The sequence below is a fragment of the Chinchilla lanigera genome, unplaced genomic scaffold (assembly GCF_000276665.1).
Source record: "Chinchilla lanigera isolate Chin_1 unplaced genomic scaffold, ChiLan1.0 scaffold00051, whole genome shotgun sequence".
NCBI lineage: Eukaryota > Metazoa > Chordata > Mammalia > Rodentia > Chinchillidae > Chinchilla > Chinchilla lanigera.
In genome coordinates this window covers 7,114,248-7,127,918 of record NW_004955452.1, presented here as the reverse complement: position 1 = coordinate 7,127,918, position 13,671 = coordinate 7,114,248, and the positions used below count along the sequence as shown (strand labels likewise).

Genomic DNA, 13,671 nt, shown 5'->3' with positions numbered 1-13,671 from the left:
TCAGACTGGCCTCGAGCTCACTTTGTAGCCCACCCTGGCCTTGAACTTGCAACAATCCTCCTGCCTCAGCCTTTAACCACTTACCAGCCCAATTATTTAAATACAGGATGACCAAAAATTACATTTTTTCATTAATTTTTGTAGGACAATAGAAAAGGAAATATAAAAACGACAGTATTGCTAGGCATGGTGGGGCATGCCTGTAATCCCAGCACTCAGGAGGCTGAGGCAGGAGGATCATTGTGAGTTCAAGACCAGCCTGGGCTACAAAGTGAGCTCAAGGCCAGCCTGAACTGCATAGCGAGACCTGTCTCGAAAAAAAACACAAACAAAAAACATAAAAAACGACAGTATTATCAAATTTACTCAATACAAGAATGGACTGGTTGAAATGACACCTGCCCAGGCATGCTTCAGACAGTCAGTACCGAACAAACACACTGCCCAGGCAATGCTTAGGGTAAAGTGCTGAGTGGTTAGTACGCGCTGTCGGTGCCTGACTCGCAGGCTGCTGGGAATGCACCTGGCTTTCTTTGTGTCGGAGCTGCTATGGTCTGGATATGGTTTGCATGAACGTGTCCGGCCCCTGAGGTTTATGCACTGGAAATGTGGTCCCAGGGTGGTGACGCAGGGAGGTGGGTGGTGGAACCTAGAAGAATGGGGACCTAGAGCAAGGTACCTGGGTCACGGGGCACAATCTCTCGGAAGGGATTATGGTCATTCCCCCAGGACCCTGGCTAGTTCCTGGAGTGAACCTGGCCCCTGGGTCTCTAGCTTCCTGCCTTGCCATGTGACTGCTCTGTCCCTCTCCCAGGCACTCCCACTCTGATGCCACCTGTCATGCTGGGACATGGCCAGAAGCCCCTCGTCAGACCTGAGCACTTGCCAGCACTGTGCCTTTGGATCTCCAGAACTGTGCCCTAAATTAATTTTTCTTTTTTCTGTCATACTAGGGATTAAACCCAGGGCTTCATGCATACTAAGCAACTGCTACACCACTGAGCGACAACTTTATCTCTTTGACAGATAAGGACGGCACAGTAGAGCCAGGAATTGTACTGAAGGGTATACAGCTAGACAAAGGTGGGGCCAAAATTTGAATTCAGTCATTCTGCCCCCAGAGCACAGCTCTGCTACCCCAGTTAGGGCTGAGAGAGGAGCTATTTAGCCCTGAGGACTTCTTAGCCTGATGACTTCTTAGGACAGGCCAGGAACCAGAAGACTTGAGACAAAATTCCAATTCATTTTCTACTTTCGGGGATCTAATTCTGTCTGACAGAAATTACATCCAGGCTGGGTGTGGTGATACACACCTGTAATCCCCACACTTGGGAGGCTGAGGCAGGAGGGTCGCTGTGAGTTCGAGGCCAAGCTGGGTTACATAGTGAGTTCAAGGCCAACCTGAACTATATAGCGAGACCATGTCTCAAGAAAAAAAAAGTTAAAGACAACATATCCAGTTTCTTCAGATTTTCCTCAAAGGGATTGTTGCGGTGCTCTCAGAGATGTCAGTTTTCTTTATAAGTGAAGAATTATAAAGGGTCCAGGGGATCACTGATTTCATACAATGCCATAGAAATCTGCAAAGTCCCAGAGGTTTCCCAGAAAAATTGTGCATCTGTGAAAGAATTGTGAATTCCCCAAAGCCTTTCCAGAGAGATCACATCTTTCAGAATGTTACCTACTCCACCAGGGCCCCCACGTCAGAGAAATCAGAGGCTTGCCCAGCCCAACCCTCCAGGGAGCCGGGGCCCAAGGTCATGGACTCAAGCCCACCTTTTTCTTAGGTTGACTCCTGGGCCAGGGAAGCCAAGCCTGCCCAGGCCCTTCCTGAGACTTTGTCACATTTCTTAAGGGTCCAGCCTTTGCCTTCTCCCTGCCACCCACAGGGTCTGTTATGGCTTGTGTCTAGATGTCCCCCAGAGCCTCATATGCTCGTAGGTGGGGCTTTTCTGAGGTGGCTGGACCCAGGGTGTGTGACGCAGGGATTATGGGTGTGTGACAACTAAACTGGGTTAGCATACTTCTGGGTGTGGGTAATGGGAGGCCCACGCTGGGCCCAACAGGCTTGCAGCCTGGATGGGACAGAGAAAGGGAAGCTCAGTGCTGCCACTGCCGGCTGCCTTCTTGCCCGCCCTGCGTGGGCTGTTTCTTCCCTGTGAGCCCCTCTGCTTTGGAGCCAGCCGATTACGGACTGAAACTTCTACAAACTGTGAGCTGCAATAAACGTCTGCTCCTTTAATGGATGTCAGGTATTTTGCCCCAGCAATGAAAAAGTAACTAAAACAGGTCCATTCTTGGGCACTTGTGTGTCACCGTGTGAGACAGCTAAGGGCGCCATGGGTCCTACCCTGCCTTCTAGAAGAATCTACTGAGGCCGGCAGAGGAAGTACCGAGTCCAAGCTCCTTCAGCCATCCTCAGCAGCCCCTGTTCACCACTTCCTGCAGGAAGCCCTGGGTCAAGCCCTCCGTGAAGCCCCCACGTCCCCAGGGGGCACTCTCTCCTCCCTAGGACGTGACCATCAAGGGGCCTGTCTGCCTCACCCACAGGTTGGCCTCTCTACCATCTCAGCTCTCCGTGCTACCCCAGGGCTGGGTGTGTGACAGGTCCCCCTGCCAAGCAACAGAGCGCCGGGGGAACCGGAGTGACGAGAGGGCAAGTTCCAGGGAAGGTGGAGGCCGGACAGCCGCGTTCCTGGACAGAAGCAGGGATGAGTCTCTGCGCGGACCAGTGAGTGCTCTTCAGGGCCACAGCACAGCCCAGGGGTGGCCAGCAGCGGATCAGGACCTTTGTCGTCCCTAACCCCGGGGGAGTGGCTCCAGCGTCCATCCCCAGCTGAAACCCAGGGGCTTCTCCGGGTGCGCGGGCAGGCCCCGCCTATGTCCCCAAGCTCAGTGAGGGCTATGTTTCTGGAGGTGGGGACTTGGAGGTTGCGGGCAGTCTTTGGAATCAGCCAGGGTCCCTTGGGCAAGGGTCATACGTCCTTGGAACAGGGCTGTTGGGAGGACTAGAGGAGACAAAGAGGGTCCAGGTGCCCAGCAAGGAGGAGCTGCCCTTACCCTGTCCACAGGATGAAGTCTGGCTCCGGCTCGATCTCCTTCATGGCGTAGATGGAAGCGTTGATGAGGGCCCAGGGCGAGTCACAGAGGTAGTCGCCCCAGGGGCCCGCGTTGTGCACCAGCTGGGAGCCCGCTGAGGGGCACACTTCGCGGGGGTCTTGGGATACCGTGTAGTTGGGGTCAAGGTGCAGGTCAGAGATGTGCCAGAACCTCCCTGCGCGGGGAGAGAGACCTCCTTCAGCGCTGGCTGCCCCGAGCCTGGGGGAGGGGCCCGTGGGGGGAGGGGCGTTGCACAGGTGACTCGAGCCCTCCTCTGTGTGCCCAGGTTCAGGGAAGAGAGCCCACAGCCTAGCTCTGCTCAGAAAGGCCCTGAGCAGAGCAGAGGACAGCTTTGCATCCGCATCCGCAGCAGCAGGAAGGATCGGCCGCATGATCCTCCAGGCAGTCTGAGCAGGGCGCAGGCTTTCAAGCAAAGTGACATGGTGTAGCGGTTCAGTGCTCAAGCTCTGGGGCCACATAGGAGCCGCGTGACCTTGGTTAGGCTAAGTCACTCCCTGTTTCCATCGCTAGAGCCAGATCCTGTCACGCATCAGTGAAATGCATGCAAAAATCTGACCTGAGCTGGGCATGGTGGTGCACAGCTGTAATCCCAGCACTTAGGAGGCTGAGGCAGGAGGACTGCCACAAGTTAGAGGCCAGCCTAGACTACAAAGTGAGTTCAAGGCCAGCCTGAGCTGCACAGTGAGACCGTGTCTCAAAAAGACAAAAAAAAAAAAAAAAAAAAAAAAAAAGTTTATTTTTAAATTTTTTAAGTTTTTTTATTTTTTGGTATCAGGAATCGAACTCAGGACCTTGTGCTTGCCAGATAGGCGCTTAAAAAAAAATTGATCTGAAAGGAGAAAGCAAATACCCTAAATGAGTTGGAAGACGTTACCAGTGACTACCAGCAAAAATTGGAGGAATATGTGCAGAAATGGGACCCCAAGAACTAGACCAGAGAAAGGAGTGTCCAAAAGGGACTGAGCTTCTCACGTGGGGGCCCTGCTAGTGGTTCTAATTCAGGATCACAGCTGGAGCAGCTGGAAGTGGCCCTATTTGCTGAAGCAGTTGACCAGAACCTGGACTCAACTGCAAAGCGAGGGAAGCCAAAATGTCAAACACCTCTTGGGAAAGGGACACGAAGGAGCAGGTTTGTTGTGATTACCCAGCGTAGCACCAGGCACAAGCAGGTTCAACCGCTGCTTATTGCCTTTGTCCTCCAAACCCCATTTCTGACTAAGACAGTGAAGCTTGGGATTTCCTCACCCTCCACCGTTGCTGTAACTTCCTCCTCCACTTGCTGGGTCACTTGGTCAACATCTGTCACCCCAGGAAGCTGAGGCTAGGCCTCGGCTTATTCTGTTGACTTCAGGGCCCCACCCAGGCCACAGGGTGTTGTGTGTGCCTCCAGAATGGCCCTCAGCCCTCGGTCCTGTCCCTCCCAAATGTTCTTGCCTACCTCTCCTGACCTAAACCTGATCTCTGGAAAGGAACTGAAACTTGTCCGCACTAAGATGCAAATGACAGGGGCTGGGGATTTAGCTCAGCGGCACAGCGCCTGCCTGGCAAGCGCAAGGTCCTGAGTTCGATTCCTGGTACAGGGAAAAAAAAAAATAAGATGCAAATGACTGATTAAGCAAACCGGGAGGTCTTGCTCGTTACCCCTGTGTTACAGATAAGGATACTAAGGTTCAGAGATCGCGTGGAATTGTGATCAGATCCTCTCCCAGGGAGACGTGATTGCCGAAGGAGTCAACGTCTGTTCTAATTAGTAGGTGGGCACGGTGGGCTGCCAGGCTCTTGAATGTCACCCAAGCCTCAGGCTGGGCGGGCCAAGACTTTGCCTTCTCTCCGGGGTGAGCTCACCTCACTTCCTCAAAGACCTTGGCCTCCAGGAGGTTGTTTTTCAATTGACCACAAACTGAGGAGTGCGACACCAGCCAGCAACCAACGTTTCTCCGTTCCAGAAACTCCTGTCAGGGGTCAGTGTCTACCAGTGTGTAGAAATGAAAGCACATGCGGCTCCCTGGCAGTGTGTGTGTGTGTGTGTGTGTGCGTGCGTGCGTGTGTGCGTGCGTGCGTGTGTGTGTGTGTGTGTGTGTGTGTGTGTGTGTCAGAGGGCCTGACTCCAGGAGCAGCCAGGATAGCGAGAGAACAGCAGACAGCACCAGCATCCTCGCCGATGGCTCCACTTCCTGGGGCTCCCGGCACCTCAGCGGCTGCTCAGTCTCCTGAAGGTCTCTTCCTCGCCACCCCTATAGCTTCACCCAGACTTGCCCAGTCTTGCCCACATCACGGCTGCCCGCTCCTCCTCCTCACTGAGGCCTCAGAGCAAAGGTCACCTCCTCAGAGGAGCCTGCCCTGGCCCTGCCCTGGCCCATCTGGTCACTGGTCAGGGCCTCCCCTCTTTGTGTTCTTTGGAGACGAGTGGATCTTGTTGCTTTATCATCCTCCCTGTGCACCATGTCAGCTGCTTTGAGTGCGAGGCCTGTCTTGTTCTTCTGTGTCCTCAGCACATGTGGAAGGCGAGCCATATGTGTGTACTCCCATTTTGGGGAGGACGGTTAGTACAGGAAGTCTGTAGCAGGCACCTGGGCCTTCGCCTGCTTATCTTACTTCATCGTTTCAGCTATTCTGCGAAGTGATTTGTTTCTTAGGTGCTGGGGATGGAGCCCAGGGTCTCTGTACCCTTTGTACCACCCACCCCCCTTTTATTGATATAGGATCTAACTGTGTTGCCTCTGGTGTCCTCAAACTGCTGGGCTCAAGCAATCCTCCTGTCTCAGCCTCCTCAATAGATGGGACCACAGGTGCATGCCACTGTGCCCAGCTGAGGTGGGGATTCTTATGCTCATTTGACAGATGAAGAAACTGAGGCTCAAATCCTGACTGCTCTTCCTGTAAAGCTGAGACATCAGGGCTGGGGATTTAGCTCAGCGGCACAGCACCTGCCTGGCAATCGCAAGGTCATGAGTTTGATTCCTGGTACCAGGGGGGGAAAAAAAAAAGCTGAGACACAGTGTCACCATGCCTGTTGATTTGCACCTTGGGGAAGTGGCTGCTGTAATAGAAATATGTTATCTACAAAAGAATTGGAGGGGTTGGGGATTTAGTTCAGCGGCACAGAGCCTGTCTGGCAAGCGCAAGGTCATGAGTTCAATTCCCGGTACTGGAAAACAAACAAACAAAAAAACCAAGAATTGGAGCCACAGATTTCTATCAGAGCTGACCACAGATCATAAGATCATAAGTACCCAGACCCTCCACCAAGGAATCCAGCACTAACTAGTACATGCCAGAGAAGACCTGGGCACCAGGATCTCAGTGGTGGTGGTGGCAGGGCAGCCATCTGGCTCCTCGTCCAGGCCGAGGGACTTTGGCCTCACCAGTTGGTCTCACTGGGCCTAATGTCACTGACATTTTACCTGTCCTAAAAACATTAAATAAGGGAGTGACTAAGAAACAGGCCATAGACAAAAGTCTCAACATACCCGACCGAGACCTGCAACTACCCCCAGGTGAGGAGAAACACGGACGGGCTATGGGAACTGGGCACCCTACTTGCTAGATCAAAACTTTCCCTTGCTCTCCTTCTCCGTCACCAAAGGAAGCCTCCAGACACCCTTTCCAATTGGTGATGACAAGACGCAAGGCACAGGGCCTAGAAACTTTGCCACACCTGCAGAAATATCTGAGACCTGAAAAAAAAAAACCAATTGACTCCAAAAGTGCAGGAAAGAAACTGTGCCATGAAAATCAAGAATTCATTTTAAAAGAAACACTTAAAAGTTCCTTAAAACCTGTAATCCCAGCACTCAGGAGGCTGAGGCAGGAGGACCGTTGTGAGTACCAGGTCAGCCTAGGCTACACAGTGTGAGTTCAAGGCCAGCCTGAACTACAGAGTGAGACCTTGTCTCAAAGCAAACACAAAAACAAAAAAAAAATTCACTAAAGCCATATACGATATGGAATCATTTTACTATGATTTGTGCTTGGGAAAACTCCCAAAGTCATTCCTAGGACATAAGGAAGGCTTAAAGTGGCTAGAGGTGAGCTCACAGGTGGTCAGAGAAAGATAAAGGCACCTATCATTTATTCAGCACCTACTGAATGCCAAGTATTGCACCAAGCCCTGTATCCGTGCAGTACAGTGACAAAGCTGTGAAATACTTTGTATCATCCCTAAGAAACACTGGGGCATTTATTACTGCTCTTCTGTGTTCCCAGGACTCTTGCCAAGTCAAGTGAACTTTCTGAGTGGACAGAACCAGAAGGTTCTTTTTGGTGGGGGTTTCTTTCTGAGGCAGGGTCTCCCTATGCAGTTCAGGCTGGCCTTGAGCTCACTTTGTAGCTCAGGCTGGTCTCAAACTCGAGATGATCCTCCTGCCTCAGCCTCCCAAGTGCTGGGGTTACAGGCGTGTGCCACCATACCCAGCCCAGAACCAGAAAGTTCTAACAAGTATTATCCGAGGAGCACCAGGAACTGGTGCTGGCATTATCTGTAGGAGCCAATTTCCTGCCAGTACCCTAAGTCCACTGCCCCTTGGGTTGGTCACACAAGGAAAAAGAGCAAAGGATGGTGCTGCTCTGTCCTTTAGATTATAAACCGCACCCTGCAATGACTGAGTAGAAGAGAGCACCACGGAGCCGCTGGACCCTGCCCTTCCTGGCAATAGCTGGCCTTGCGCATCCTCAGCGGGCCTCCCAAGAGGTGCTGTTGTTAGGTGTTCGCCCCCTGGGTTTGCTGAGCAAAGCTGTTGTACAGGAAGTGTCCGCCAAGCATTCGGCCAAGCGGCGCTGTTTCGGTCACACACTGGGTGAGATCTGCACGTGCACTGTCGCTCAGCACTTGCCCTCTGTGTGATCTTCTGAGAGGCGCTTTTGGACCCAAACATGCTCTTGGGGACAGCTCCATTGCCAGTGAGTCCTAACTCTATCCTTCCCTGTTAGAAGTCTTCATGATCCCCACCTCTCACAAGCCATCCTTGGATATTTTCTTTGGTCTCTTGGCAACCTGCTCCCCTGCCCCAGAACAACTAGGCTGCGAACGAGACCTACATTCTCCAGGTGTGCTGGTTTTACAGCAGCAGACCTGGCATTCACATTGTGCCAGAGCAGAAATTATGGCAGTGTGCTTTACTCTGCCATTGATAGGCAGTGTGGCCTTGGAGAACGATAGTCCCTCTTCTGTTCGTCCCTTAAGCATTTATAGCACTGTACTTTGCACACGCATGATCTCAGCGAGCTACCATGGTGTCACAAGCACTTACCTCGGCTCCTATTGTCTCTGTTTTCTAGACAGTGAAAGACAGGCTCAGGGTCATATCAGAATTCAAAGGCAGAACCAGCAGAAGACCTAGGTTTCCTGGCTTGAAGCAGAAAGGACATGCATGTATTTTGGCCTCAGAGAAATCTTTTGAGTCATGGCTCTTCCATACAGGCAATTGCCAGTTGATTTTTTTTTTTTTAAGACAGCGTCTCACTATGCAGTTCAGGTTGGCCTTGAACTCACTGTGTAGCCCAGGTTGGCCTCGAACTGATGGCAATCTTCCTGCCTCAGCCTCCAAGTGCTGGGATTCCTAGTGTGCGCCACGATGCCTGGCTAGCAATTGCAGCTTAAGCAAGGAATTCCCCTGGCTAAGCCTCAGTTTCCTCGTCTATAAAGTGAGAGAGACCCACAGCAAACAGATGTCTGTGTGGATAAAAGTTCTCTCTTATGGGGCACCAGGAGGTGAGGGGAGCAGGCCAACCTGGACTCCTCCCCTGGGCTACTCCACCCTTTGGGCTTCAGTTTATCTTGTCTTCTCCTCTCGATCTCTATCTCCGCTGGAGGCGGAAGATAAGCGCACTGAACCGTGTGTCTGAGGCTCTCCCAGTTCTGCCTCGCAATTCCAAGACTCCTGTCATCACTGTAGATAATCCACACCGCAAAGCCATCTCCTTCCCCGGCTCAGCCCTTTGCTGCTGATGCTCAGCAAGGATCACAAAGCACCCTGACTGTAGTTCCTCCTCTGCAAGCGAGGGGGCTCTCGAAGACATGGGGTTCCCTTGTTAAACCCAACATGTACCCCTAAGAGCTCCCCATTAGGAGCTTGTTTGTTTGTTTTGTTTGAGGCAGGGTCTCACTTTATAGTCCAGGCCGGCCCCCGTTTGTAACCCTCCTGCTTCAGCTTTCCCAGCGGCGGGACCACCAGCCTGCTCCAAGCGGGGCGCTACTGAGGAGGCAGCAGTGACATCACCATTCCCAGGCTAAACAAGAAGCAGAACTGGAGCTCCCCTCCAGTGGCCGGTCTCCCTCAGCCCCGCCCAGCATTAGGGGGCTGGCTTTTCTACCGTGCTGACCCACTGGAAAAACCTGTCTGTTTTTCTGCCATAGGAAGCCAAGGAGTATGTGGCGAGTGTAGGGCAGCATTTGTGTGGGAGGAGAAGCCAAGAAGTTGGCGCCCCTCCTCAGCTCCTGGCTACAGAAGCTGGAGGTCAAAGGCAGCTTTATGCAAAGCAGGGATGGCCGCTGGCTGATTGGTGTCTGTACTTCTGGAGGACCTGGGATCTGAAAAAACTTATAGGTACTGTGGAATGCTTTTTAAATGCTTTTGTTTTAAAATTATACGTGGAATGTGGGGCATGGTGGAAGGCCGGGCGTGGTGGCGCACGCCTGTAATCCCAGCACTCAGAAGGCTGAGGCAGGAGGATCATTGCGAGTTCGGGACCAGCCTAGGCTACAAAGTGCATTCAAGGCCAGCCTGAACTGCATAGCGAGACCCTGTCTCAAAAAGACAAAAAAATAAAGAAATAAGTAAAGTTATACGTGGAAGATGTACATCCCAGCAGGTCTGGAGAAAAGACAGTATCTGTAAAGCTCACCTTCCTGAGGACATATGCAAGAGCATGAAGCTTATAGCTGCTCAGCATAGACTTTTTCCTGTCACTTCTTCACTACAGGATCTTGGGCAGATGTTTGTGCCCTGAGCCTCATTTTCCTCATCTGCAAAATGGACCTAATGATAACCTACTTTACAAGGGCTGTCAGATCAAATGGACTTGGGTGCTCCCGTAGTCCTAGGTATTCATGAAACTGAGCTAGGAGGCTCACTTGACCCCAGGAGTCCAAGACTAGCCCAGACCACACAGGAAGACCATATCGTAAGAAAGAAAAAAAAACAAAACTTTTTCTCTTACATTTTTTTTTCCCTTACATTTTTCAAAACAAGCTTTAAAAGGACAGCATACGTCAAGCACTCAGGCTCACTGTGAGTAAGTATGTGGAAGCTCCTCGTGCTATTTGCCATAGTGGTTTGTTTTTAACAGCACTATATTATAGACAGAGTGTATTTAGACAGCCTAGGTTCCTGTCCAGACTCAGACACTTACTAGATGTGTAACCTTGAGCTAATTACTCCTGTGACGTTCAGTTTATAAAATGGGAATGACAATGCTTCACAAGGCTGTTGTAAGAGTGCTATGTAGAGCCAGGCGTGGTGGCACACTCCTGTAATCCTAGCACTCAGGAGGCTGAGGCAGGAGGATTGTTGCAAGTTCGAGGCCAGCCTGCGCTGCAAAATGAGTTCAAGTTCAGCCTGAACTGCAGAGCAAAACCCTGTCTCAAAAAGACCAAAAAAAAAAAAAGTGCTATGTAAAAATAATTTATGCAGAAATCTTAGCAGCGCCTGGCACAGTATAAGTCCTTAGAAAATGTTACTTACTGTTTTTAAGTTTGCTGTGTTGAAACAAAGTCTTGACACTTCTCCACCAGACGGTTGTGTCATAATCTATTCAGCTACTCCATTCTTGTTAGCAACTTTTCATAACATAATGCCAGGAACATCTTTTTGTATTTGAGGAGAAGGGTGAGTTTTTAAACTCAGAGACTCTGGTCTGACCTGGAGGTACCCATTGGCATTTGGATTTCTAAGAAAACATATTTTTAAGGGGCTGGAAGATTCTTTCAATTATTCCCAAGCAACCAGCCAGACTGGCAAAGCGGGACCCCAGCGGGGACCTGGGGTGTCTGTCTCCAGGGTGGCACAGGGCTTCCGTTCTCAGCCTCTCGAGCCAGTCGCCCTCACAGGGACTGGCGCAGTCCTCTCAGGGCTTGTCCCAGAGGTGACCTCTCGCTTTGAGCCGCAGGGTCTGCGTCCTTCCCGGGCATTCCGCTCTGGGCTCCTGGCTTCGGGGATGCCCGGCCATACCCGCAGAGCGTTTGCCCAGGGGTAGTGTGTGAGAAAGGCGATCGATCAGAGGAGCTTCTGAAGGGCCACTGCCCCAGACTCCGGCCAGAGAACTGAGCCCCTTCTTCTGCCTCGGCGGAAGACAGCTGTCTCCTCGCTGCTGAAACTGCAAACCTTGGACTCCCGCTGATTCGTCCTTTTCTAACAGCCTCAGCCGGCCACACATCTTGTTCAGATCCGAGCATTTCCCACAGGCCTGCTCCAGCTGCCCGGCTCCCGGGTCCCTCCTCTCCTACTGCACACCGGCGGGAGCCTCCTCGCTGGTTTTGCAGCTCGTCCTCCAGCAGGGTGACCACCCCTGCCAGTCCGCGGGGCCTGCCGGAGAGCCCGAGGCACGGACTTCCCACGCTGAGAGTCGGCAAGTCCCAGCTGAGCCTGGAGGAGCTGGTCACCCTCCGTTGGCCATAGTAGGCCTCTTCTCAGGGCAGCAGCTCAAATCAGAGCACGTGATGGCTCTGCCCAAAACCGCGAAGGATGGAAGCTGCCCTTTCGCTCTGAGCAGCGGCCTGAGCCGCCTCCGAGCTGGAGCCGCCCCGCCCGTCCTGCCGCGGCCCGATCCTCCAGGCCCTCCGCTCGGCCGCGCCGGTTCCCTTGCTGCCCCGGGGCCTGTGCGTCCAAGGCTCGAGCCCTTCCGTCCTCTCCCGGAGCGATCTCCTGACACCCACACCCCGCGCTCTCCCCTAGGCCTCTCAACTTACTGAAACGCCCCCAGCGCCTCTCTGACCACCCAGGGCGTGCCTCCTCCCCGCGCCCCCTGCTTCCCTATTCTACTTTCTCATTTTCTCTAACACTTACCTCCTGGGATACTGCATTCACTTGTGTCGATTTTTTTTATGTCTCTCCCCTGGTGAGGGACTGTGTTTGCTCTGCCTTCTTCCTAAGTGCTAGAATAATGCCCGGTGCAGAGAAGACCCCTAACCGATGTTGTGTGTGTGTGGTGGGGCTAGAAGCCAGGGCTTCATGTGGTTTACCACTAATGCCACTGAGCTGTGCCCTTAACCTTCCACCAATGCTTTCTAAATAAGTTTATCAATCTGCCGTGCCGCCTGCCGCCTCTGCACACTGGCTGACTCTTGGGTACCAAGCCCTTAGACAGCCGGTGTCCTGCCCCCGGCCAGCGCTCACCCCTCTCTGTTTGCGGGCTCCACAGCACCCTCTGCGGTGGTGGCCGCCCGGCTGAGCGTCGTTCCCTGCGTCCCCGCCTCGCGGTTTTCAGCAGCGCTTTCTGTGAGCAGCTGGCCGCAGCCCGGCCGGAGTGCACAGCCCGAAACAAAGCCATCAGGTAGCCCTGCCCGCCTACCTGGCGCGGCGCTGGAGACTCCGCAGACGGCCAGGAAAATCGGCCACAGCAGCGGCCTCATCCTCGGGGCGCCCCTCCCGGCAGCCATCTGTCCTCTGGAGCCGTTCCTCCCTCTGCGCCGCAGGTTTTGGAAGGAGTTGCTGCCGGCCACGTGCCTGAGCGGGACTTCCTGCTACCTATGCGCCAAGCCGGCTCCCCTGGCTTCTCTCCCTCTCCCAGCAGGGTGTGAGCGGCGCGGGGCCGCCGAGAGGTCACCGGGCAGGGCGCTGGCAGCAGACCTTTGCACTCTTCCGCGCGAGCAGCACCTGCCTCCCCAGGTGCTGCCTGTTAGAAAAAGAGCCTTTCTCTTTTTGGCATATGTATGGAAAGAGTATGGACAGGGTGATCTGATCTCTGTACTTTGCTTCAAAATAATCTGGCAGGGGGCTGAGGTCTGACTCAGTAGTAAAGCACTTGTCTGGCATGTGTCAGTCCTTGGGTTTGACTCACTGCACCATCAAAATAAACAGGGGCCCTGGGATATAGCTCAGTGGTATAAGCGCCTGCCTGGCAAGCGCAAGGTCCTGAGTCCGATTCCTGGTACCCAAAAACAAAACAAAACAAAACATAAAAATAAACAAATATAAATCATCCCGTAGGCTTGGGGGTGTCTCAATCCAACCAGCAACTGCGGTCTCCAGGAAACCCACGTACCTCAGCCATGGAGAGGCAAGTATCGTCCACTTCCCGGCTTCCTGTAGGAAATGGCTGGCCTTGACCATGCAAGGAACTTAACTGGTCCTGTGAGATTCTCAAACACGAATGAACCAAATCTTGGAGTCACTCACTCATTCATGCCAAGAAACACACAGCCGGGAGCAGGTGGGACCCAGCGACGGGCCCTTAAAGAGGCACAATAAGCCACTGGTTTGAGGCTGGGGATTTAGCTCAGCGGCACAGCACCTGCCCGGCAAGCGCAAGATCGTGAGTTTGATTCCCGGTACCAGAAAAAAAACAGGAAAAAAAAAAAAAAAAGCCACTGGCTTGCAGCCCAGCGTGTTGGGT

General features: G+C 52.9%; 1 protein-coding gene across 3 annotated transcripts in view; it reads right to left on the bottom strand.

Annotated features, from left to right (window-relative positions):
• The window catches only part of Smpdl3b (sphingomyelin phosphodiesterase, acid-like 3B), a 24,179-nt gene extending 11,006 nt beyond the window's left edge, over positions 1-13,173 (bottom strand). The window contains exons 1-2 of one of the 3 annotated variants that reach the window (XM_005394936.2): positions 12,628-13,173; positions 3,061-3,274 (exon numbers count right to left, since the gene is read on the bottom strand). In XM_005394936.2, coding sequence (XP_005394993.1) covers positions 3,061-3,274; positions 12,628-12,715 — 302 coding nt within the window. In that variant the 5' untranslated portion in view covers positions 12,716-13,173. The other 2 variants (XM_013519539.1, XM_013519538.1) reach the window with 2 other exon arrangements.
• Positions 13,174-13,671: the final 498 nt, after the last annotated feature.